The sequence below is a fragment of the Kryptolebias marmoratus genome, linkage group LG12 (assembly GCF_001649575.2).
Source record: "Kryptolebias marmoratus isolate JLee-2015 linkage group LG12, ASM164957v2, whole genome shotgun sequence".
NCBI classification, from domain to species: Eukaryota; Metazoa; Chordata; class Actinopteri; order Cyprinodontiformes; family Rivulidae; genus Kryptolebias; species Kryptolebias marmoratus.
In genome coordinates this window covers 11,490,375-11,513,138 of record NC_051441.1, presented here as the reverse complement: position 1 = coordinate 11,513,138, position 22,764 = coordinate 11,490,375, and the positions used below count along the sequence as shown (strand labels likewise).

General features: G+C 42.4%; 1 protein-coding gene across 1 annotated transcript; it reads left to right on the top strand.

Annotated features, from left to right (window-relative positions):
• The first annotated feature begins 8,887 nt into the window (after nucleotides 1-8,887).
• LOC108239258 (heparan sulfate glucosamine 3-O-sulfotransferase 6) lies at nucleotides 8,888-22,192 on the top strand. Its single transcript, XM_017421859.3, has 2 exons — nucleotides 8,888-9,937; nucleotides 20,867-22,192. Exons 1-2 carry the CDS (start codon nucleotides 9,456-9,458, stop codon nucleotides 21,489-21,491), a joined length of 1,107 nt encoding a protein of 368 aa, XP_017277348.1. The 5' UTR covers nucleotides 8,888-9,455; the 3' UTR covers nucleotides 21,492-22,192.
• Nucleotides 22,193-22,764: the final 572 nt, after the last annotated feature.

The following is a 22,764-nucleotide window of genomic DNA, read 5'->3' as shown; positions in this document are numbered from 1 at the left end:
CACATGTTTTAGATGTACTGTACATATGCTGCCCAAACGCCTGCCTTCCTCTGTGTAAAGCTTTAAAGCTTTTATATATGACACTGGAACAGGATTTCCGTTCGGCATCAAAGGCAACATTCTGGAAACTCAAGAATTTCCTGGTTGGACGTTGTTGTAATTCTGTCAAGACAAGAATGTGAAAAGTTTTGCTTCTCTCCTCAAGTGTGTAGTTTGGTGAGCGCGCAAACAGATTTTATGTGACGCGGCTGTGTGAAGTGCAAACAATCATGCATATACAGGAGCCCAAAGTTCAGCAAACACAACAACTGAACCAGAAACATGGAAAACGGCATCAAACCTTTAGGAAACTTGGAGCTATAGGTTTCACAATTTGTTAAAAACAGAAATAATTAAAAAAGACAAGTTTTATGCAAGTCAAGGTTGCATATATATATATATATATATATATATATATATATATATATATATATATATATATATATATATATAAACCATCAAGTAAGAGTTTAACAGATAAAAAAGGTAAAAAGGTTAAGATTTTAAATGTGCTTTCAGGGAGGAAAAATTAGAAATCTGAGTGAAAGAGATAACGCAACTTTTCTAAAAGCCACAAAAACAAAAAATAAAACTAGCATCCCTGGAAAGGAATGCCTGTAGCCCATTTACTTGTATGCCAAGCTTTTAAAAAAAGGATCTTATGTGATCTGTTAGCACTCAGAGTAAGTGTTGGAGATGACTCTCTGAGACTACCACACCAATTTGTAGCTCAATATCTGTAAAACGGACATAATTGGAGTCATTTTTGTGCTCGCTAAGGTGGATTAGCTGGGGTGGTGTTATAAAGGTTTGTGAAGGTGCTGATCTGGGTTGATCTGGGTTGGTTTCCTGTAAACATCAGTATTGAGGCTTCCAGCTCTCTTCATGCGCACCAAACAGTCCAGAAAATGCAGCTCGACGTCCTTGGCATTCCTTGGCGTCCTCTCTGTTGAACTCGATGTTGATATTAACAGAGTTAATGTGTCTGGTGAACGCTTCCACTTCCTTATCTAGGCTTTTGACCCATGTATCGTCCACATATCTGAGCCAGTGGTTTGGTGTTGTCCCCTCGAGGGAGTTCAGGGCTCTTTGTTCCACTTCCTCCATGTAGGGATTGGCTACAGTCGGTGACACTTGAGGTCTCATGGCACAACCATGCATTCCTTTACAAAAACTGTCTTTATGTTTGAAAGGTTGTGGAGGAAAAGACAGAGGACCAGCAGGGTACAGAGTGAAGCTGCTCTTGTTGTTTAATTCATCATCTTGCCAGAGGCGTTTCCTGATTGTTTCCACTGCTTCTGATGTGGGTATACAAGTAAAAAGTGATGTAACATCAAAAGGTATAAGGGATCCCCCTGAAGCCAGCTTTAAGTGTTGGACTTTGTTTGCAAAATCCATGGAGTTCTTTGTTTATTTCCTACCAGAGGAGCTAAAATGACGGCAAGATGTTTTGCAGTATCATAGGTTACTGATGCTGCTGACGGTGGGTCTGAGTGGTCCTTCTTTTGTTCATATTTCTGGGAAGTTTGCTTCACATTTGTGGTCCTTTTCACAAAGAGTAAGAAGTCTGAACACATGTTAGATGGTGTGAGTACGACAAATGCATAAAATCTTCCTGTGCAAGTATGAGGGCTGCCACTGAAAAAACAAACACGTGAAATCTCAGCGTGTTTGTGCCATTTTTTAGTTTTTGTCATCTTTATCACGCCATCGCCTTCCTGTTCCTAAGCAGCTTCAGCTTCAAAAACACAGATGGGTTTTGAGCGGCGGCGCGTTTTTTGCAAACATCACTCGCTTCTCTATCTGCGCCCTGATCGGTTTCAGGCAGACAGTCGGCAGCACAGTTTTGTCTCAGAGCTTCAAAGGAGCACTCGAGCCGTGTGGCACTGTTATTGTTCGCTCTCATTGTCGGGGGAGAGGGCTGTTTGTTCTCAGAGATGCAGGACACGTTTAAAAGAGGAGGGAAAATGTGCCCACATGTCTGATATGAGACGTTCATGGGGGGGGGATAGGGGGCGTTTAAAAGGCCTTAAAGAGGAGGTGAAGTAATCCAGGAAGAAGCTGCACGCGCTGGGCTCATCTCGTCCCACAGTCATGTGCTTCAACCTTGGGTTTGCAGTGAAACTTTGGATATCAGAGGCCAGCCTGACCAGTGTCTCCAGTCGGTCCAATACTGAACTCATGGTGGACAGGTACATTTGCTGAAACAGCACCATCTGCATAAACCGGGCCTATCTGTGCTCAGCACGTGCATTTGCGTAGAACATGGACGTTCTTCAGCTGGGAGCACAGCAAGAAACTAAACAAGTGGTGTCATGTAAACGTGCAGAGGTTTAATATTAGCTGCCGGTGTGTCGGTTTTTGAGAAAGAGTTGTTTTATAAGCCTGAAAAAACATTCCAAACTGGCCTAGCCCAGATGAAGACTTCATGCTCTATGACTGACGTCACGGCTGATAGGGTGCAAACTATTGATTATCAAAAATCACCCGACTATCCCTTTAAGAGTAAAAAAAAAGTATCCGTTGAGTGATTTAAAAGAAGGCTCGGATTGCAGAAAGTCAGAGCGGTGATACACTGTGTGGAAAATGCTGTATTTGTGTCAGCACATGTCCACAAACGCAGCGTCTCAGGAGCTTCATGGCACATTGAAATTGTTTTTTCTTCTTTCTTTCTTTCTTCTTGGTACACAGAGGCTGAATGTGGAGCAGAAAGTAATTACCTCAGTCTTTCCCCGGGTGCCGTGCCACAGATTTCCCCCCTCCACAACCCCAAACTGCACTCTCCCACCCTGTTACCAGAACTCCCTGCAATTTGCGGCTGCTCATCCTCTCTTGTTGCCTCGTATGGGATCCAGATAAAGAAAAACCGGAGGCTTGTTTGTGCACACTCCTTCCCTATTTTTCATCCTGTGTCCCCCCCTCCTCTGCTTGCTGTGCACACATACATATGGAGTTGTATTTGTGAACCCTGTAACTCCCCACAAGCCCCCTGATGGGTGGTCCTGATAGTTGAAATTGCTCCTTTGGCCATAGTGATTGCTAACTCCTGTGCAGAAAATTGTTCAGAGGTGCTTGAGCTCTTTAAACTACTCAGTGATTAGGAGCCAATCACAACCCTATAATCTGCATCACTGTCAGTGTTATAAGACCGTTAAAGGAGGCGTTCTGACTTCAATCGTTCTTGGTAAATAATGGAAAAGTTAAAGGAGGAAGTGGCTTTTTTTTAAAAAAAAATGGAGATCAACAAATGTAAAGACAGAAACATCCACATGGGAAGGTTATTTCCTTAAAGTGCATCTAATCTCTTAAATAGTGACATCAGACAAAATAAATCATTGACTGTGTGGATCTGTTTGTGTGATATTTGGATCCTCGCTTTAAGGATCAGGGGAATTCCACATTCCTGTTAGTTTTATGGCCCTCAGCGCTTTAATTGAGCAACACACACAGCCATGCATTTACCTTCTGATGACAGCTGCCCAGCATTGGATCTTTTTTTTTCCATCCATCTTCCTCCCTATTGAAAATGATCCTTTAAGTTGTAAAACCATTTATTTCTGTTATTATGCAAACTTTAATGAGCCTAATGCAAACATAAATCGTCTAGTTTTAAGCCTAAAAAAGCTTCCTGAAAATCTGGCCTATAAGTCATTTTGCAGTGACTGCTATTTTCAGTCCTTAAAGGGATAGTTCAGATCTGTTTAAAGTGGGGTTCTGTGAAAAAGGTTATAAATAACCAATACAATCCCTGCTGTAGATAGCTCTACAGCAGCTATCGCCAATTAAAATGAACCACAGAATTATGATTATTAAGTCAGTCTGCCGCTGTTATGTCTCTAATCTGCCAAGCCAACAGCGGCGTGATATCATGGCTCTTTTTACTGATTAGGAGCCTTGCTTGGTTCTTGAGACAGAGGCTCATCTAGTGTTTGCGCAGGTTAAGGTGTCATCTCAGGCCTGGCAGCGTTATTATAGCGTTTTGGGTTGTTGGCAGGGTTTACAATGATACTTTTAGAAACGACAAATTGAAAGATAGTTTTGAAAAAACTGTCCCCGTGCCTTAGAGTCAGCAAACTGATATTTAAAAAAAAAAAAAAACAATGCTGACTTTTCACTGTCAAAGCTGCTGAACATCCTCCAGCTTTTGACTCAGACGACTTTACTCAACACGTCCATCCCTAAAGTGAAGTATCTCAGTTTAACGCCGTTTATTTACCTCCCAGCAGGTCTGTTTCCCGCCCCCTGTTGGGTCATATATTTAGTACACTCCCGTCCCTGTCGGCCAAAACAACCTGCAGCACCTAAAGCTGCTGGTTTGCTTGTTTGAGTTGCACACAATTTCACATTCCTGTAAAAGTCAGACAGACCCCATCGGGAAGAAGCTGATCTCCTGTTTCTGTAGCATGAAGCACTCTCTCTCCCACACACACACACACACACACACACACACTCCCTGCGGCCTGCAGGATCTAACAGGACAGGTGATACCATTTTAGCAGCTCTGACTCAACTGTGAGCCGATGGACAGGAGCCTCCACCCCCCACTCTCCTCTCATTTTTTTTAAAGATGCCAGCTTCTTTTTCTCACAGTTGCTGTCACAGATTGGAATTTGAAAATGATGGGAAACTCCAGAAAGCAGAGAGACAAACTCCTGTGGTTTTACACCAGTAATTGCAGTCAGTTAACACCCATCTGATGACTTTTTGTGTTTTTTCTTATTTTTATTTACGGAGGCCAGGTTTGATGAGTTGATCAAGGCATCCAGTTAAGTCGTGTGACGTTCAGCCAGCTGCGCTCACACACATCTTTAGCCATTTCAGCTGTTTGTTTGTTCTTTCTTTGGCACATTTGGAGCGAGTGCGAAAGTGAACACGCACCTCCGGCAGGGTGGAGGCCCTGGGTCACTAACAGTAGCGCAGTGTTTCACCCAAGCGTCTGTGTCGGGGAACGGCAACGATGGGAAAAAATGCTGTTTTTCACACACTGGGCGGAAATAGATGGTGACGGGGACGCATAAAAAACAGGGTTGAGGTTTGGCGTTGACGTCACGGCATTCAGCATTTAAGACGACGAGGAGTTTCGATGAAAGGAAGCCACATGGAGCAGGCCACAAGCATTTCACTGAGGAGCAGTCTGGGATCGGGCACCGCAAGTGGAACAATAGGCCTCCGCAGACACATGCACGTATGTGTTTGTATGCCATCCAAGACATAAATGCTTTTGGCCGTCCACGATGTCAGTTTGAAGTGTTTTCACATTCGCACCTTTGTAGGAGCTGCAAACTCTCCCACACGGAGCTCGGAGGCATGAAACCGTATCCTCCACTAATCACGACGACCTCCTCTTCAACATCTCAACCTCTCCGTCTCTCAGGCACAAACAGGCCAACCCCCCCACCGCCCCTTCCCATCCCCTTGCCCCCAGTTCCTCCACCCTTTCCCCAACACACCCAGCACCGCTCCGGAGCCAACCACCAGAGCCCACATTTTTCACCACAGAGCCGAGGATTAGAAAAGAAGGCATTTCCCGAACGGTCTGCGGCTTACGCGATGACATGATTGTCATTCACTTTAATTCCCTTTGGATTCCCCTTTCGCTTGATTCTGCTGCCCCAATAAAGCAGAAAAGAACAGTAAATAACGGTTTAAAGAAAGGAAAAAAAACAAGCGAGGCTCCTGTGCAGACATGCTCTCTGGAAAGGTACTTAAGTTTTTATTGTCAAGATGAAAGGCATGTTGAAGATTGTTTTCAGCAGCTGGAAATCTGCAGGCTTACATCTCTCTCTGTTTATATCAGTCAAGGAATTAAACCTCCTGGTTCGGGCTAGTAAAGTTGGAATGAAAGCCAGCGAGCTGCTCCTCAGATATAAATTACTTCCATGTTGAACTCTGAGGCCTGATCTGCTTTCAGGGCCTCTGAGGGTGTTGCGTAAGCTCCGAACGGCTCCCCTCTCTGATCTGAGCGGCACTGATCCATTCGGCGATGTCTCAATAAGGCCGCAGGGTGAGGTTTTTTTTTTTGGGAGTCTGGAAACTCCGGTGCACCTGTGTGAAGGTGGCAGGACAGAAGGGATGAAGGGGAGGAGGAGGAGGAGAGGAAAAGGCTGGAGTGGGTGGGGGGGAGAGATCAGAGTGATTCTGTTCGGCCCTCCGTCTATCACTCATTCTAACTATCTGCGCACATTTGGCTTCCTTTGTTCTGATCTTTTGTTTTTTTTGTGATCCTCACTACCTGCAGGGCCTTTAAACATCCTTCAGGCGATAGCTCAGATCTTCTGAAGGGGGCTTCCGTGGAAAGGTCATGAACAACTAATTTATACCTAAAAGGAAAAGGAAGAAAGTGAAATTAGTTTGTTTATCAGACATATTTACCTCAAGATATTAATGATTTTTACTCCAGATTCAGATAAAAGCAGGAGTGTTAACCTTGTTGAGAAATGATGCAGTTGTAGCCATTTTGGTCAAATTTAGTAAATAATGTTTAGCACAATATCAAATGATATTGCAAGATCTCGTTTGAACTGTTAGCTCTCAGAGTATGTGTTGGGGATTACTCTCAGCTACTTCCACACCAAATTTAATCACAATTTCTGTAAAATTTATGAAGTTATAGCCATTTTTGTGTTGGCTAATGTTGATCAGCTGTGGCGGCCATCTTGAACCGGGTTGACTCCAAAAGTTAATTAGTCGTAGATGACCATCAAATGATTGTTTTGTGATAATTACATTTAAATCCGGCCAGTGGGTCATGAGATATTTTGCTGACAGACTCGCACACAAGACCTTTCCGCGGCGGGCCATGATAAAAAGCACCAGGATTATTTGTGGGGAAAGTGCAGCTGTGACGCGAGTGTCTCCTGAGAGCTCCCGCAGTGACTCTAAAAGTTCGGCAAGTAGGTGACAACTCCTTCCTCGTTCGGGGGGATTGCAGAATTGAAGTGGAACGTTCATCTAATGCTGGAGAGGATTCGTAATTTGCTGTAATAGCTGACACATGTTACACGCCGTCAGCAGGCCTCTGGTGATGGAAATCTCTATCTGTGGCGCACACGGGGAGACGCAGCACCAGAACATACCTGCGGGCTGAAACAGTTGGAAACATCGTCTGGGCTGCACACACGGAGGCACAGAAGCCATGGATCACTGTGAGCAACAACTAAACAGACTCAGCTCGCAGCTTGGAGGTCGTATTTGTTCCCTCAGCGCTTTATATTCAAAGGTTCAAACCTGCCGTTGCGATCCCAACGTGCAAAGGATGGGGAAGTAAAACAGGGCCCGGGTCTTGACCTCGTTCTCACCAAAGTCATTTCCAAAGTTGTGAATTCTTTATTGCCAAGTTGGCTTCTGTTTCGGGACATTTACAAAGGCTGTTTGTCTCCCAAAACATATCATTATTCTATATATGCCTGTAAGAATCCAGAGACGGCTTTGTTAGAGCAGGAAGAAGAAACCACAATCACTGGCTCTAAAATGTTTATCGTCTAAACTCTATATATTCCTGAGGGGGGAAACATTTGACAGTTTGTGTTTCTTCACACTTTTAGGAAAAGAGATTTGCTCTGTCTTCTATCTGAGAGTGACTGAGAGATGCTTCTGCTAAAAATGGAGAAACAGCAAGACTGACTCTGTCCCGAAGTAACATAATCCACCTACGAAGATTTTCTAAAGCTCACTAATTAACATTCTTATGCCTTGCTTGTTTAGTTTGTTCAGAGCCTGACGTGAAAAACAGTACTTTCACTCCGGGTCATGGTGGTTTTTGAAAATTTGAGAAAAAAACAAACAAAAAAAACAACAAAAAAAACTAGGGAATTCTTTCGCTTTAACTTGCAGTCCACAATTACAAGTCAGTCATCACAAATGATGCCTAAATATATTTGGGCATCATTTACGAAGGGAAATAATTCAGCCTTACGTATGTGTGGGTGAGAGAAAACACGAGTTCAAGCAAAAACGAATACCGAGAACCTCTGAAAAAGGGTTGTTAATATGTGCCAAGCTCGAAAAGTTACAGATTTGGACAATGAATAAATAAATGCGACCGTTATCAGGAGTGAAGGACTAACAGTTAATCTGCAGCATCAGAAAGAAGACGAGGAAAAAGAAAACATGCCAGCGTAAGAATTTCGCCCACTGAATGAAACTATTGTGGTAGTATCATGGTTTGGGCCAGGACAGCTTGATCTGACTAAAGAATGACTTCAGACATGATAGAAATAAAATGTTCTACAATGGGAAAAGTTTTGACGAGCTCATAGAAACCAGCTGGTACCTTAAAGCTGAAGCTGCTATTATTAAAAAAAAAGCTTCAAATCCTGCAAAACAGAACTGCACATTGTTTCCCAATAGTTTCCTGGGTAAATGAAATTTAACGGACATTTTGTCACTTTTCTGATGTTGGAGGAAACTAAATCAGCTGTGAATTTTAGTAAACAGAAGAAAATGTCCACTGCTGGAGCTGCTGCTCCATCATTACTGCACAAACAAAAAGTGTCCAAGTTCACAGAAAGCATCATATGCATGTAGCCAAAAATGAAACTTTTTCCTTTTAAGTTTTTTTTTTTTAATTTAAGCCAACCAATCTGTTTTCTCAGGTATTATTAAACAAAGCAGCTGAATGAAGACATTAAACACACAACAGTAAGAAGTGGATTCATTATCTTTGTCTGAAACAGCTTCAAGGTCTGAGTGAGTGTGTGTGTGTGTGTGAGTGTGCGCGCCTCTCCTTCAGACAGATTACACCTCTCCACCCCGCTCCTCCTTTAAAACAGAGGCCCTCAGTCAGTTCAAAGTCTGAACTTCACCTCACTGTCAGGAGCAACCCAGTCCCTGCTCCAGCATCCTCCCGGACCCAGCCTGTCCTGCTGGGTCACACACTGACAGCTCCTACCTCCTCCTGCTCTAACTGCGTTAAAGTTTGGGTCGGGAAACCTGTTGCCTGAGTGTTGATTTAGAGCTGAAGCTCAAGGGATGGCAGCTCTTCTCTGAGTGCTAATCAAAGTTGTTTTTTGTTTTTTTTAAGAAAACAAAAATGAGAGAGTTTGCTGACGCGCAGTGTTCTACAGGGCTTCTGTAGCATCCAGCTGAAGGTCCGAACTTCCTGCGTGCGTGAGGAGTGAAGGGTGGAGACTTGCGGGGCTGCTGGATGGGTGGGTGCGAAGGACAAGTTGAAAAGAGGAGGAGGGGACACCTCAGAGCGCACAAGAGGCTGGAAGGTCTCCGCATCTAAAGGCGGACTCATTATGCGCGACTCGGTTTTTTCCACCCCCTCAGTTTGATTTGGCCGCCGACGGAAGCCCTCCAGAATTCCTCCCCATTTTGCGCAACAGGTTCCGTGTGTAGACTTGACTCCATGTAGGAGAGAGAAGCATGTTGTCTCCGTTTCGCTCCTTTGGCGTCGTGCAGGAGATCAACTCATGGGATGTAGTGGCTGCAGAGTCAGGCTCAACTCCGGGAAGGTGCTCTCCAAGGTGTCCGTGTTCCTTACCATGGTCCTGATCTTCACCTACTTCTTCTACTGCCTCGCGGGACTTTGCGACTCGGCTCCCAGGACTCTCTACTACAGCCAGCAGCCTGCGGACGGGGACTATGACGTCTCGGAGGAGCTGCGGGCGCCTGCGTCCCACCGGCGGAACCGCACGGAGTCCGAGGACGCGCAGCAGGTGGACGCGGACCAACAGCGCGTCCTCGGTCCCCAGAGCGACCAGGACGGACGCGGCATCCCCGTGTCCAACACCTTCGGCACCAAAAGGCTCCCGCAGGCGATCATAATCGGCGTGAAGAAAGGAGGGACCCGCGCCCTGCTGGAGTTCCTGCGCATCCACCCGGACGTGAGGGCGTTCGGCGCCGAGCCGCACTTCTTCGACAGGTTTTATGACAAAGGGCTGGAGTGGTACAGGTAGGCGACACCTGTGCATCTTTGTTCATGTCATTTAAGTCTTCACATCCAAATGAAAACTGGAGATTTAGTAAAATATAGGAACAACTTTAACCAAACATCTAAAAATACGCATGAAATCAGCACCTGACTCCCATTTAATCCCATCATTCTTTTTCAGCCAAACAAAATGATGCATCTGATGTCAAATCTTGATCAGCTGATCCGCACTAATGCAGGGCTTCTGGGCATGTCAGGGCAGCTAATCACATGTTCACATTACATGAAGGAGATCAGAACTGTAAACACTGCAGAATACTTTTTATCTGTCAGCGCAACAGTTATTAGAAACACGAGGCATAGGTGAGCCAAAAGTTCTGCACATCTAGACTTGTTTCCATTCTTTTTGTAAGACCAGATATTTACAGGTGCAGCCAGAAAAGAAAATACAGGTAGGCCTAATTTAAAAAAAAAAAAGGGTGGATCAGAATATAAACTTTAACCAATTTGAGGATGACAACTGAAACAGCTTCAGACACATCAGCTTCATGAAACAACCAAGTCCAAGGATGTATTTAAATCTGTAACATGCAGGCAAAGTTAAATGTAAGGCTCTAAAATCAAACTTGAACAAAGGCAAGAATTGTTTAAACTATTTGGTAAGTTCATTTAGTTTAGCTGTTAACCCAGAAGTGCCTTATTTTGATGTATTTATTTTTAATGAAGCGAAATAAGACAAACAAAGTGACCTATAGGCCCAACACAGACACACCCCTGACATCAGGATGTTTCTTACAGAATAACTAAGGTATGTGTAAAGGCTTATACAACAACGTCACATGAGTCGCCATGAAACTGATAAAAATGGAGCTGTTTTAAGAAAGCAGCTATCCGCTGATTTAAACCCTGCTTCTCCGCACTGAGGTGGTTCAGAGAGCTATCTGCCACAGGTAAGATATTATTAACCCTCCTGAAACACTCAAAAGAGAGGTAGAGAAGCCCTTGTGAGGCCACGGGAGAGTTAAAGGCATAGTTTGGTAATTTTTAAAGTGAAAATTAGTTAATAGATATCAGTAGTTAGTGGCTTACGAGCGGTGAGATCAGTAAGAGGACAGAAGTCTTCCTCCAGCCAAACTGGGGCCTCGTTTCTGTTGTTTTTCAGGTTTATAAAATAACTCTTTTTCAAAAATGTTATAGCAGTGTGACAGAATGCTACATTAGCTCATGTTAAATCTCTGCCCTCTTGCGTGGCGCAGTTAGTTTAGTTTGTTGCTGTTTCCTCAACCAAACGACATCTGCGTTACCACGGAAATGTCATCGCCTGGTAGTGCTGAACGTATTGAGCCACCTCAGCCCGCCTCAGCAGCACATCTGGTCGGTCTAAAAGTTCCCTCATCTCCCGGCAGACCGGTTCACTTAGCCGTTAGCCTCGCCCGGAAAAGGACTTCTGTCTTTTTCTTCATATGGAGCCTTCATGACTGATGTCACCGCTCATAAGACACTAACTACTGATAACTACTTCACAGAACAGCACTTTAAAAATCACCAGACTATCCCTTTATTTGTTCATACTCTTTTCACCAAACTCAGCTTCACAAGATCTGACATATCCCTTCAGGTTCAAGCAGAATATGTAAATATGAACGTTCCCAACTCTGTTTAGGCTCCCAGTAAAGTTAAAAGCAGCACATTTTAGGAGTGAAGACAAAGTGTTCTTGTACTTTTTTTCTTTTTTAGAAAACTTAAACAGCATCTGTGGGTAGGAAGGGACAAAGCACAGAATAGTTTTGTAAACGAGAAAGTAAATAGTACAGAATGATCCTCGGTGCTTGATATGAAAGTGGCAGCACCAAATCCCTTAATACTGAGCTTTATCCCAAAGAAGAAACCCTGTAAGAATGTTCTGGCTGACATCCAGCCACCTGCACAGATGTGCTGATGTATCCTGTCAATAAATAAGGCGGCCATAACGTCGGGAGGCTGACGTATTCAGATCAGCTTCAGACAATATCCTCCCCGAGTGCTGCACTGTAGATCAAAGGGCCACCGAGGTCCCGAAGGAGCCGTTCATCATCTTGACACTCATTTATACACCATTTACAAACCACACTTCCACGCGTCGTCCTGTATTAGCATCTCTTCTTTCCTCCTAATGTGCTCTGCAGAGGATGGCACTCAGATGTCTTTGTGATTTTAACAAAATGTCAAAAAAAGAGTCATTTATGGCACAACTGGCTCATGTGAGACTGTTTGGCTGCTTAATTAGATGAGCTTCTGTTGCAGTGGCAGCAGCTGATTTTACACTGACCTAACTGACCAAAGCTGTAATTTACATTTGCGTGGAGTTAGTCGGGCCCCGAAAGATGGATTTAGGTCCCGATAAAGCTGCTGCTGATCATCTCCAGATGTTCTGCGAGCTTCTAAACACGGCCCCATCTGAGCTCTCATCGGTTTGACAGAACAATGCTATTTTGGGACAGAAAGGTGCCATAAGGAGACCGCGAGGGCCGACAGATCGAGAAGCACCGATAAACAAGGACTTCACAGACCTCCGAGATGTAATTTCATCCTCTCTCGCCGTTTTTCCCGTAACCTTCCTCACCGTGCTTTAACAGGGAACATGCGGCCACATGGAAGCAGTTTCACCGCTGATAATTTTAACGTGCTTGAGCATTCTTCCTTCTCTCCGTGTCCGCGCCACATGCGTTTCAGGACGCCGCTCATTTACACTTAGCTTCTCTCCTGTTTCTCATTACCACGTTTGCATCCCTTCCTTCACACATTCTCCTCGTATTTTTGCCTTCTTTCTCACCACTTTAAGTTTGTCTCCTCTGTGGCAGCTCTGGTGTTTCTAGGACATGCTTTTATGTGTGTGTGTGTGTGTGTGTTTAAATTAGCCTGGCCGCTGCCTTAAAACTGCATTGCGCTTTAATCCTGCAATTTGTTAGTAGGCCTACTGTAAATCTGCAGTCAGTAAAATCTTCAAAACAGCTTAAAGAAATCTCCTCAAATGATTTTTGCTGAACTTTGTTTGGTGGCACTTGTAAGTGCTGACAGGAAATATACACAAACGTTTAAAAAATGTACACATTTTCAAACACAAGTAGATTATTGAAAAAAAAAACATAATTTAACATGCATACTGGTGTTTTTAGTTTTTGTTAAAGACATGGTCTTACTGACAGCTGAGGTGGGAAAGAGATACAACAGTAAAAAGCAACAAAGTGATCCTGGGTGAAATCCCTGAAAGATGCTTCCTGTGTAAATACACACACACACACACACACACACACACACACACACACACTGCCTCTCCAAATTTAAGAGAGGCTGTTCGATGTGAGGGCTGCACAGTGGTGTAGTGGTTAGCACTGGGGACGCACAGTTAATTAGTCTCCTGTTCAGTTTCTTTGTAAAGTTTGAACATCTGCAACGTTCTGTTGCTCATTCTTGCAAAATAACTTCTCACAAAACTTAGCGACATATAGGCTGACACCACAACTCTCCTCACTGGTGTTACTTTCATTTTACACTAAATAGGGAAGCTTCTTATTTCCTCCTGACATTACAAATAAGGAAGTTAAACCTTATTAAACCGAGCTCAGGGAGCAGATAAATCGACACTTTTAAGCAGCTGTATCTCGCAGCGTCTGAGTTGGGCCTGATCATGCGCCGTGAGCGAGCACTCCGATTGGCTCATTTCCATCGTTAACCCTCTCTGACCCGGAATACAACTGATTCCTGGATTGAACAGGCCGGATAAGATGAGCTCCCGGTCTCGATCTCTGGACTAGGAGCTGGGTAATGCATTATGTGCCACAGACCCACAGACGCATGAAGACATATAAAAGTTATTTGTGCAGAAGAAGCAATTCCTTATGTGGTCACTGGTGAACAGAGGATTTATTTATTTATTGCATATAGAAGTAAATGTATCCCCCCCAACACACACACACACACACATCAGCCTCTGAAAAATAAAGCCAGTGAAGTTTCCTGCTTCATCCACATGTTTTATGTTAGCTGAATGAAAAAGCTGGAAAATCAGTATTTTAGACTTAGTATTGTAATTTGATCACTTCAATGATTTTAGCTGCACAACATGGCCCTGTGCATGTATCAGTCATTATCAGTTCAGAGGTGAAATCAGAATTTTGCTGACGATTTTGTAAGTGACAGTCTCCTAACAGTGAATAAAGTTGTTGAGGGACGTGCAGCGTCACATCAAAAATACCTGAATGAGTCCAGTTTGTGCCTTGTCAGAGTCTGCTGGCTTCCACATGTTTTCACGGAGAAAGAAGCACAAACCGGAGACGAGCGGAGCAGATGGATCGAATCTGAACCCTGACATGTTTTAGGTTTTCGCTGTCAGCTGTTCGAGCGAGCTGCACGATGAAGACAAGCCATAAACTCACCAGTCTGCTCGCATGTGTGTCTGATGTTCCAACATCTCAGACCTCTTCCATGACTGCTTGACATTTTATCTGAGCGATCGAGTTCTGGATCCGATTCTTTTCCCTCTTCAGCTCGTTCCTTTGTTTGCATGTGAGTGAGCTCGTCACTGGAACCAAAAAAAAAACCGAAAAAAAAAAACGAAAGAAGCCACAAACATTACACCGAGAACGAGGCAAACATTTAATGATTCTGTGGTGTTTTGTGACTTCATGAGGAGTTCATGGGGTGATGACTTTCATATGGGACTCAGAAAAGTAAAAAAGCCTCGGCTTTCTTCGAGGCAGTGACTCTGACTGTCGCGACGATGTCAGCATGAAGAAGAGAAGTCGGGAGTGAACTCTGCATTTTTCCCTTGATGTCCTTTCTTTCTTCCATTTCTTCCCAAAATAATTCCCCCAAAAGTTCTTTCTTTCATGTAAATGGCATTTAAAGTGAAAAAAAGAGTTTCAAAACTATAATCAGTCTTTTTTTGAACTTATAAGAACCTGTCAGCTGGCTGATGCACAGTATTGGCGTTTAATGAAATGCCTGATTGAACTGCGATTGAAGCACAGTTTAAATCATTTAAGGAAAGATGCTCAAGGGTAGCCAGAAATGCAAGCGTGGCTAAAAATGACATCAGTTTGAAATAGAGAACATAGATTTTTGCAAATAGGCAGAAAGACGAGGGGATGCTTTCTGGTTGAAGGGTTTTTGTTTAGTTTACGTCATCGACCCGGTCCGATATTTTAGATCAAGAAGGCGACGATGTTCAGAAGGAAACTGTATAAATCAGGTCTGACATTAATGCGGCACTTTCTTTTTCTGTTGCATTTTACAATTTCTTACTTACTTTCTCCTAACTGAATGAGAAAAGGAAAGAAAAAAAAAGTCCTGTTTTGTTTGCAGGAGGTCAGATTCAAACCCAGTTTTAATTTTTGACAGCTGAGATGGTGGAAGACTTCTATTCTTACGGGGCAACGATTTCCAAAGCGGGGGGCAATATTTCCCCTATTCCCTATTTCTATATCCATCCCCGAGGCCATTAGTGACGGAGGTTCGGTGCGGCTGATTGGTTCAACAGACCAGGAAGTGGTCTCTGTAGTGTTGGGCTTTTATGTGTTTTAATGATGGTGGGTTTTGGCTGGAGCTGCTGTCAGAAAGCCCACACTCGCACCCCATATGGTGAGGATTATAATAATTTGATGCTCATTGTGGTCCTGCTTGTAAGAGTTTGGAAAATTGTCAGATGATTCTCCTGAGCTCCTGGCTGGTGTTAACTTGTGAGAGAAAAAGAAAAAAAGAAAAAGTCTGTGAAGAAATAATTGTTGTGTTTTAGTATGGGCTAAAATTATACAGTTCACTTGTGTTCATTTGCTCTGGGATTTCCAGAAGAGCCAAAAACAAAACTCAAAACAATGTTGTTGCTTTTTTAGCCACACATAGTAAACAATTATATGTTTCGAAATGATCCAGAAAAAGTAACAAGTCTGAGCCTGAGCTTGTGATTTATTAAAGCCATGCTTGTAAATATAACTTCACTTTTCTGTCTCAGTTGTTACTTTAAATCTGTAAATACTCCACTTGGCCTCGTCCCACAACTCTGAACACATCCCATACAGGTATGAAGTTTAATGTCAAAGTTACATAGATCTTGTTACAATAGACAGGGCTGTAAAATTAGACCTAACCCTGAAGCTGACTGGGTTGGTTTCTTTAGGTTTGTCATTCTACCCCACCAATCAAAATTACTGATTTATGGCTTCTTGAAGGTAGGAAATCTTAGTGCTTGACATCTTCCATCACTCACAATGGGTCTTCTAGAGTTGTGTCTACAAATGTCTACATATAAAGTTAAAAACAAAGACTATCATCACTGATAGTAGCACAAGCTTTAGTATTAAATATTTACTCTACATTCAATCCTAATCAGTAATCAGATTTCTTTTTTTGTGAATTTCATTCATGTGCCAAATATTGTTATTTAATGTTGAAGTTTCCTGCAAAGCATGATAGACTTCCTCAGTCAGTGAAGACTCCTAATCATAGCTGGACACTGAAAGTCCCTAAGTAACCGTCAGACGCCATGAAGTATTTAATTCTTTAATAGACACACATCCCAAGTAGTGTCTGTGGCTCTTTTAGGACTCACTTTAGGACTCACCCCTCCTTTTCCTGTTCCCAAATTAATAATAATCTGAGCAACACATCATTTAATGTGTTTATTATGAGTCATTGGCAGTTTTCTGTCTTGTAAGCAACTTCCTAAAGGGATTTAAACACACATTCACCTCCAAACTATTTGTAAATCTCCTGGATAGTTTTCATTTTTATAAATGGGTTTTGGTGGAGAAGCTGTGAGTTGTCAGCATCTTACTTGAAGTAGACAGCAGTCAGAACAATCTCAGCTTAGAGAATCAGGGAGCGTCAAGCTAACAGCTTTTTAGACTGGGCTGTGCTCCGTAGAGCATCTTCAGCCACCTAAAACAACTCAGACCTAAAAGATTTGATAGAAGTTCAAGATATTTATGGTTTTCTGTGCTAAAAAACGATCATGTTGGAACTTTGTCTGCAGTTTGTTGCAGTACATTCCTTTTGACACATGTAGCAAAATGTTAAGATTTTCAGGTAAAATGCTGACTTTTCACAACGCCCCCACAAAAATCCACTTTAAAAAAATCCAGACTATCCCTTTAAGGCTTCCTCTGTCACCCTGCGAGCATAACAACACAGCTGGGGAATGTTTTCCTCCAGTTTGTTGTTTAGACTTTCTCATTTTTATAGCCTTTATTTTCCACCACATCTTTTATTGGGTTTTTGCTCTTTTTTTTTGTTTTTTAAAGAGGAGCCTGTCGGAGCAGAAGGTTCCTTCAGCAATAAGACTTTTGTGTACATGCACGTGTAAATTATCCTAATGAACTTTGAACTTTGAGATCTGTCTTTGTCCCAGAACTTGATTTAATAACTGAATTTTTTAGGATCTTTTGCTTCTTTTCTCCAATCAGTTTCACTTCATGGGCAGAACCTTTCTTTTTTTTATTTTTTTCCTGAAGATGCCGCGGGGGTGTAGCTGCACCACTTCAGCGGGAGAACCCATAATCTTGGGGGGGCAGGAAGTCTCTTGGCCACATCCTTGTTTGCCAGGTTTTTATTTAATCCTGTGAGCCCGACTGAACATATCAGTCGTGTAATCAGCTCTGTAGCACTTCAGGGAGGAAAAGTGCTACTTCCGTTTAGCAGCAGGGAGTTTCGGACTGGCATGGCAAAAAAAAAAAAAACTCGGCTGAATAGAAAACACGTTTGCTCATTCAGACGCAGCAACTTAACAAAAGTTTTCTGTGAGTCAAATAATGAAATGGTATCTTAGATTAATCATCCCCGATGTGCTCACTTTTCCCTGACACCGCACACAGACAGATTTATGATAGAAAATTGTCTTTATTGATTCCCTGAAAATGAGACTGATTGTGATGAGGGAGACGGGTGTCTGAAGGGATCAGGGTAAAAGCCATAAGCCATTAACTATTCATGAGTTTGGAAAGACAACTTGTGGTCGTTTACTGAAGTGTCACTCATCTGAAGGAGCGAAGGACAAATCCAGGCCTACAGACGAGGAAGGTAAGAACAGAGAGGGAGGCAGGCGCTAATTTACACATCAGTAAACACTGACACCTCCGTGCTCTCGTGTGTATCAGCAATAACACACTCATATGCATTCATACACACAAACACACACACACTGAGAGCAATCTGTCATAGAGGGACAGACATATTGATCAGACACAGATAAACAGGGGACAGGGAGGCAGCGATAGGCCTTTTGCAGCTCTTGTAATTGGATAGTAATCAATTAATGGTCTTTCATTATAGGGATCCTTTAATAGGGGTGGGTTGGAATGACTTACCTTCAAGTAAGAGTAAAAACTTCACAGAAGTTTCCTTCACATTCATAAACAGCTCGATGAGATGTTTTTTTTCCTTCTTTTAACGTCTTATTATTATTTTTTATTCATGTACTTTTTAAACTCCTATAATTAAAGACCAAACATTCCTTTCTTGAAGGAATTCATATCACCCGCCGCCTCTCGTGCTAGTTTTAGACTAAGATCATCTTACGTTCAGCTGAGTTGTAGCCATTTTGGTCAAACCTTAAAAGTAACATTATGATCAAAATCATGCGATTTTGCAAGATGTTCAGAGTATGTGATGGGATTGACTCTCAGCTGCTACCATGGGAAATTTTAGCTTAATATTTGTAAACCTGACTGCGTTATAGGCAATTTTATGCTGCTAATGTCAATCATCTGAGGTGGATGTCGTGAATTGGACTGACTTCACGAGTTAATCAGTTGTAGTCGTACATCCAGTCATTACTTTCTGAGAGTTTCATTAAAATCCATCTAGTGGTTCATGAGATATGTTAGTAACAGACACAGGCAAAAACATAATCAAAATTAAATTTTTTATGGACTAAATGTAAAATCAGATCTCAGTAAAATATAATTAGTTAGAATATGCAGGCAGCGCTAACAGATTTGGAAATACTTGTCAACCTTAAAATACCAGAAATACTTTTTTACTCCCATTTATCGCCTCTTTCCTTAAACTCACGAAGTATTTACTTTTCTCATTTTCTCTATTCTCCCTTTTCTCACTTTATTATTAAAGTTTAATTGCTGTAACTTATCCTTCTTAAACCCTTCCATGAAAAACATCTCTTCCTTACAGAGCTTTGTTTGCTTTTCAGTAATGGTTACAGCCACACTTGATCATGAACGATGTTCCTGGGAAAATGAAAATAAACGTCCCTCAGATGTCCTCTCCATTTCTGAATGGCCTCCTCTCATGTACATTCAGGCCTAATAGAAGTTTCCGATCTGAAACAAAGAAAGCACAAATGCCCCGTTGCTTGTTTATTTTAAAGGAAACCACATGAAGGCTCTTCATTTCCAGTAACAAACTAAGATATATGTTCTATAAATGAACTACAGACACTTCCTCTGCTGTTTTAATCAGCGCTCATCATTCATTTGTCAGGCAAAATAGTTTGCTTCTAAAATCTGAGTCTGTCTCAACTTTGCCTTGTGCGGTTTTCCCATCAATCATGAACACACAAATACGTCTGAACCCCGAATGTTACCCGCAGTGCTTGTTTACTGCAGAAATATAGAAAATCTGAAAAACAGGAAAGTTGAATCAAGCCAGAAAAGAGCAAAAAAAGGGCACATATGTTTGTTAGTGAATTAAATGAGTCATAATAAGGAAATAAATCAACATATTATGCGATGCATATAAATTATTAGACGTAATCAACACAAATTTCATAGTGACACATAGTTTAGCCCATATTTCCGCTGGTATATCCCTGTCTTTGCTCGCTGCAGCCATGTGTTTCACACACTCGCTGAGCTCAGCAGCTTTTTCCAGCCGTGTAGCACTTCCTGCAGGCAGCGGCCCGTTTGGACCCCTGCAGGAACCTGTACAGGAGGCGAGGACAAGGGGGGAGGTGGGCACTTCGCTCATGCAGGAAGAAGAGGGGGTGGAAGTCTGTAGGAAACTGCTGTTAAGTGGTTCTTGAGGCTTTGTGGTTTTGACTCATCAGGCCCAAAGTGAGTGGATGGTTCTGCTCTGCAGACCTTAGAGCGAGAGTCGGAACAGCAACGGAGGAAGGGTGTAAAGCTTTAATCATATAGATCTTGATGTGCTTTACTTCTATTAGGATGCAGTCTGTTTATATTCACATTTGATGCTTTTTTAGTTGAATTTAGGACGTCATTAAATGATAAAATTTGTAGGTCAAACATTTTAAAAAGATGCTGGTTTTGTCCGAGTAAAACCAAAAAGGATCCCTGACATCTTAAAACAACTCCAGTCCAAAAAAACATTATGTGACTAGCTTAAAAACCTGTAAACTATTGCCAGTTTTAGATCTCATGATTATTCCTGCCAGAGGTGACCAAGGCTGCACCCAAAGTGCTACAGCTAGCTGCTGCTACCACTATTTTTACTTGCAAATAACCGTAAACTGTAAATAACTGTCAAACGAAACACTGACAGCAGTGTAAATGTTTATAACAAATGCATTTGCATGAATCGTTTTGATTTTTTTAATAGATTAGAGTTGTTTTAAGATGGGGCAGTGAACCACTTTGGTCCCGGTCGGACTAGCTGTTAGCTTGTCAGTCCAGTCAGAGCTAATTCCTCAAAACTGAGCTTGTTTAAAAGCATATTGTTCATAATCTTGCCACAAACCCACACTTCACATGATGTGAACTATTTTTTACCTGCAAATAATAATTTAATGTCAGGATAATGATCGTATGGGAGCATGTACTGTTTCCCTCAAGAGTTGGTGGAGTAAGTAGAGCTACTAGGAGTTACAATCTTAAATACAGCTTGTGTTGCTCTGTATTTGATGAATTTGTGGTCAAGCTAGCAAAACATGTTGAACATAATAATGACAAGCCTTACGATTGATCCGAATTCCTTCTTTGACCATTTCCTTTGTCCATGCAGGAACTTGATGCCTCGGACTCTGGACGGGCAGATCACCATGGAGAAGACGCCCAGCTACTTCGTCACAAAGGAAGCTCCCAGCCGTGTCTGCACCATGAACTCCCAGACCAAGCTCATCGTTGTGGTCAGGGATCCAGTAACGCGAGCCGTGTCCGACTACACCCAGACTCTGTCCAAGAACCCGGGCCTCCCGTCCTTCCAGAGCCTGGCCCTGAAGAACTCCTCCACCGCCAGCGGCCCGATCGACACAACGTGGAGCGCCGTGCGCATCGGCCTCTACGCCAAGCACCTGGAGAACTGGCTCCAGTACTTCCCCTCGTCTCGCTTTCTGTTCGTCAGCGGCGAGCGGCTGGTGTCCGATCCGGCCGGAGAGATGGGTCGGGTCCAGGACTTCCTGGGCCTGAAAAGAGTCATTTCAGACAAACATTTCTACTTCAACCAGACTAAAGGGTTCCCCTGCTTGAAGAAGCCCGAGGGGAGCAGCAGACCTCGCTGCCTCGGGAAGTCCAAGGGCAGACCTCATCCCCAGATCCCATCTGAGGTTCTGCAGAGACTCAGAGACTTCTACCGGCCATTCAACCACCAGTTCTACCAGATGAGTGGACAGGACTTTGGCTGGGACTGAGAGCGATTTGACAAGAGTCTTACTTTCTGTTTATTTCCAGTTTTCACAGGGCTCAGATTCTCAGGGAGGGGGTCAACATGACATGCAGCACTCAGGTACAGCTTCACTGTAAAGCAGGAGTGCTGCTAATATGAAAGCTACACGCATTTAATGACTTACTAAACCATTCTGTCACTTATAGAGAACCTTCTCTATAGGTTACAAAGATTTACTTTATTCATGTTTTTAGACTTTGTTCATAAGATGAGCTCATATTTATAGTTTATGATGATATAAAGTGCAAAAGTTACATATTTTTTATGAAAGAAATGTATTATTTATTGTCATGTATTATTTATTACATGGCAAATCAAAACATACCGGCATGTTACCTGACAGGACATTGAGGATAATGTCATGACACATTTATACTTTTAGTGCATTTGCAGTTTTTAAATGCAGATTTGACATAATATGTTTGACGGTACAAGCTATTTTTCTTTTCTGTAGATTTCAGTTGGTATGCCAATTAATACCTCATATGTAAATATTGAATTTAAATGTATTCCATCTGTAGGAACTTGTAGTTGTTTTCAACCAAAGCAACATTATTTCTACTTTCTGTATCAGCTGTTTGCGCATCATAAGTTATTTTCAAATCAGTAATTATTTTGAACCGACATCAGTCAAAGTGATTTAAATAAAAGCTGATTTGACTTTGATTCATTGTGTTATGAAGTAAAATTTCATCAAAAACTACATAAGATTTGATCGTCTTTCACTGTATTTATTTTAATTCTCTTGTTGGCTGAATGAGAGGCAATCAGACAAGCCTTGAAGCTCATTTAAAATACTACTTTAGCTCAGATTGTTCAACCCTAATAGCGTTGCTGTAACTCTTTGACTTTTTCTAGCTTTTTGAACCATCGACTCTACTTCCCGTTCTGCCATCAGTACAGATAAATCTAACTGTCCTCCCCCATTACGCGTCCCCACCCCACCCCCCTTCCACAGTGTACGATCTAAAGATTGCAAGTCTCATGGCCTTTAATTACGAAAGATGTCAGCTCACTCGGAAAACCCCCCTCCTTCCATGGGCTTAAAATTAACAACAGAGATCTCTTCTTGCATCCAATACGGTAGAAGGAGGAAAAAACAGAAACCCCACTTGAGAAAAGAAAAATACATGAAGCTGAGAGTGATTAGACAAAAGAAAAGAAAACTAACAAATTGATTTAGATGGAGTTTCTTCTTGTGTTTTTTTAACAGTTTCCAGTCTGATTTTATATCATTT

Excerpts from the sequence above, each read along its gene's own strand:
- LOC108239258 (XM_017421859.3), top strand. The coding sequence starts at position 9,456 with ATGGGATGTAGTGGCTGCAGAGTCAGGCTCAACTCCGGGAAGGTGCTC. Across the intron at positions 9,938-20,866 it reads AAAGGGCTGGAGTGGTACAG|GAACTTGATGCCTCGGACTC; the intron begins GTAGGCGACACC and ends TTGTCCATGCAG.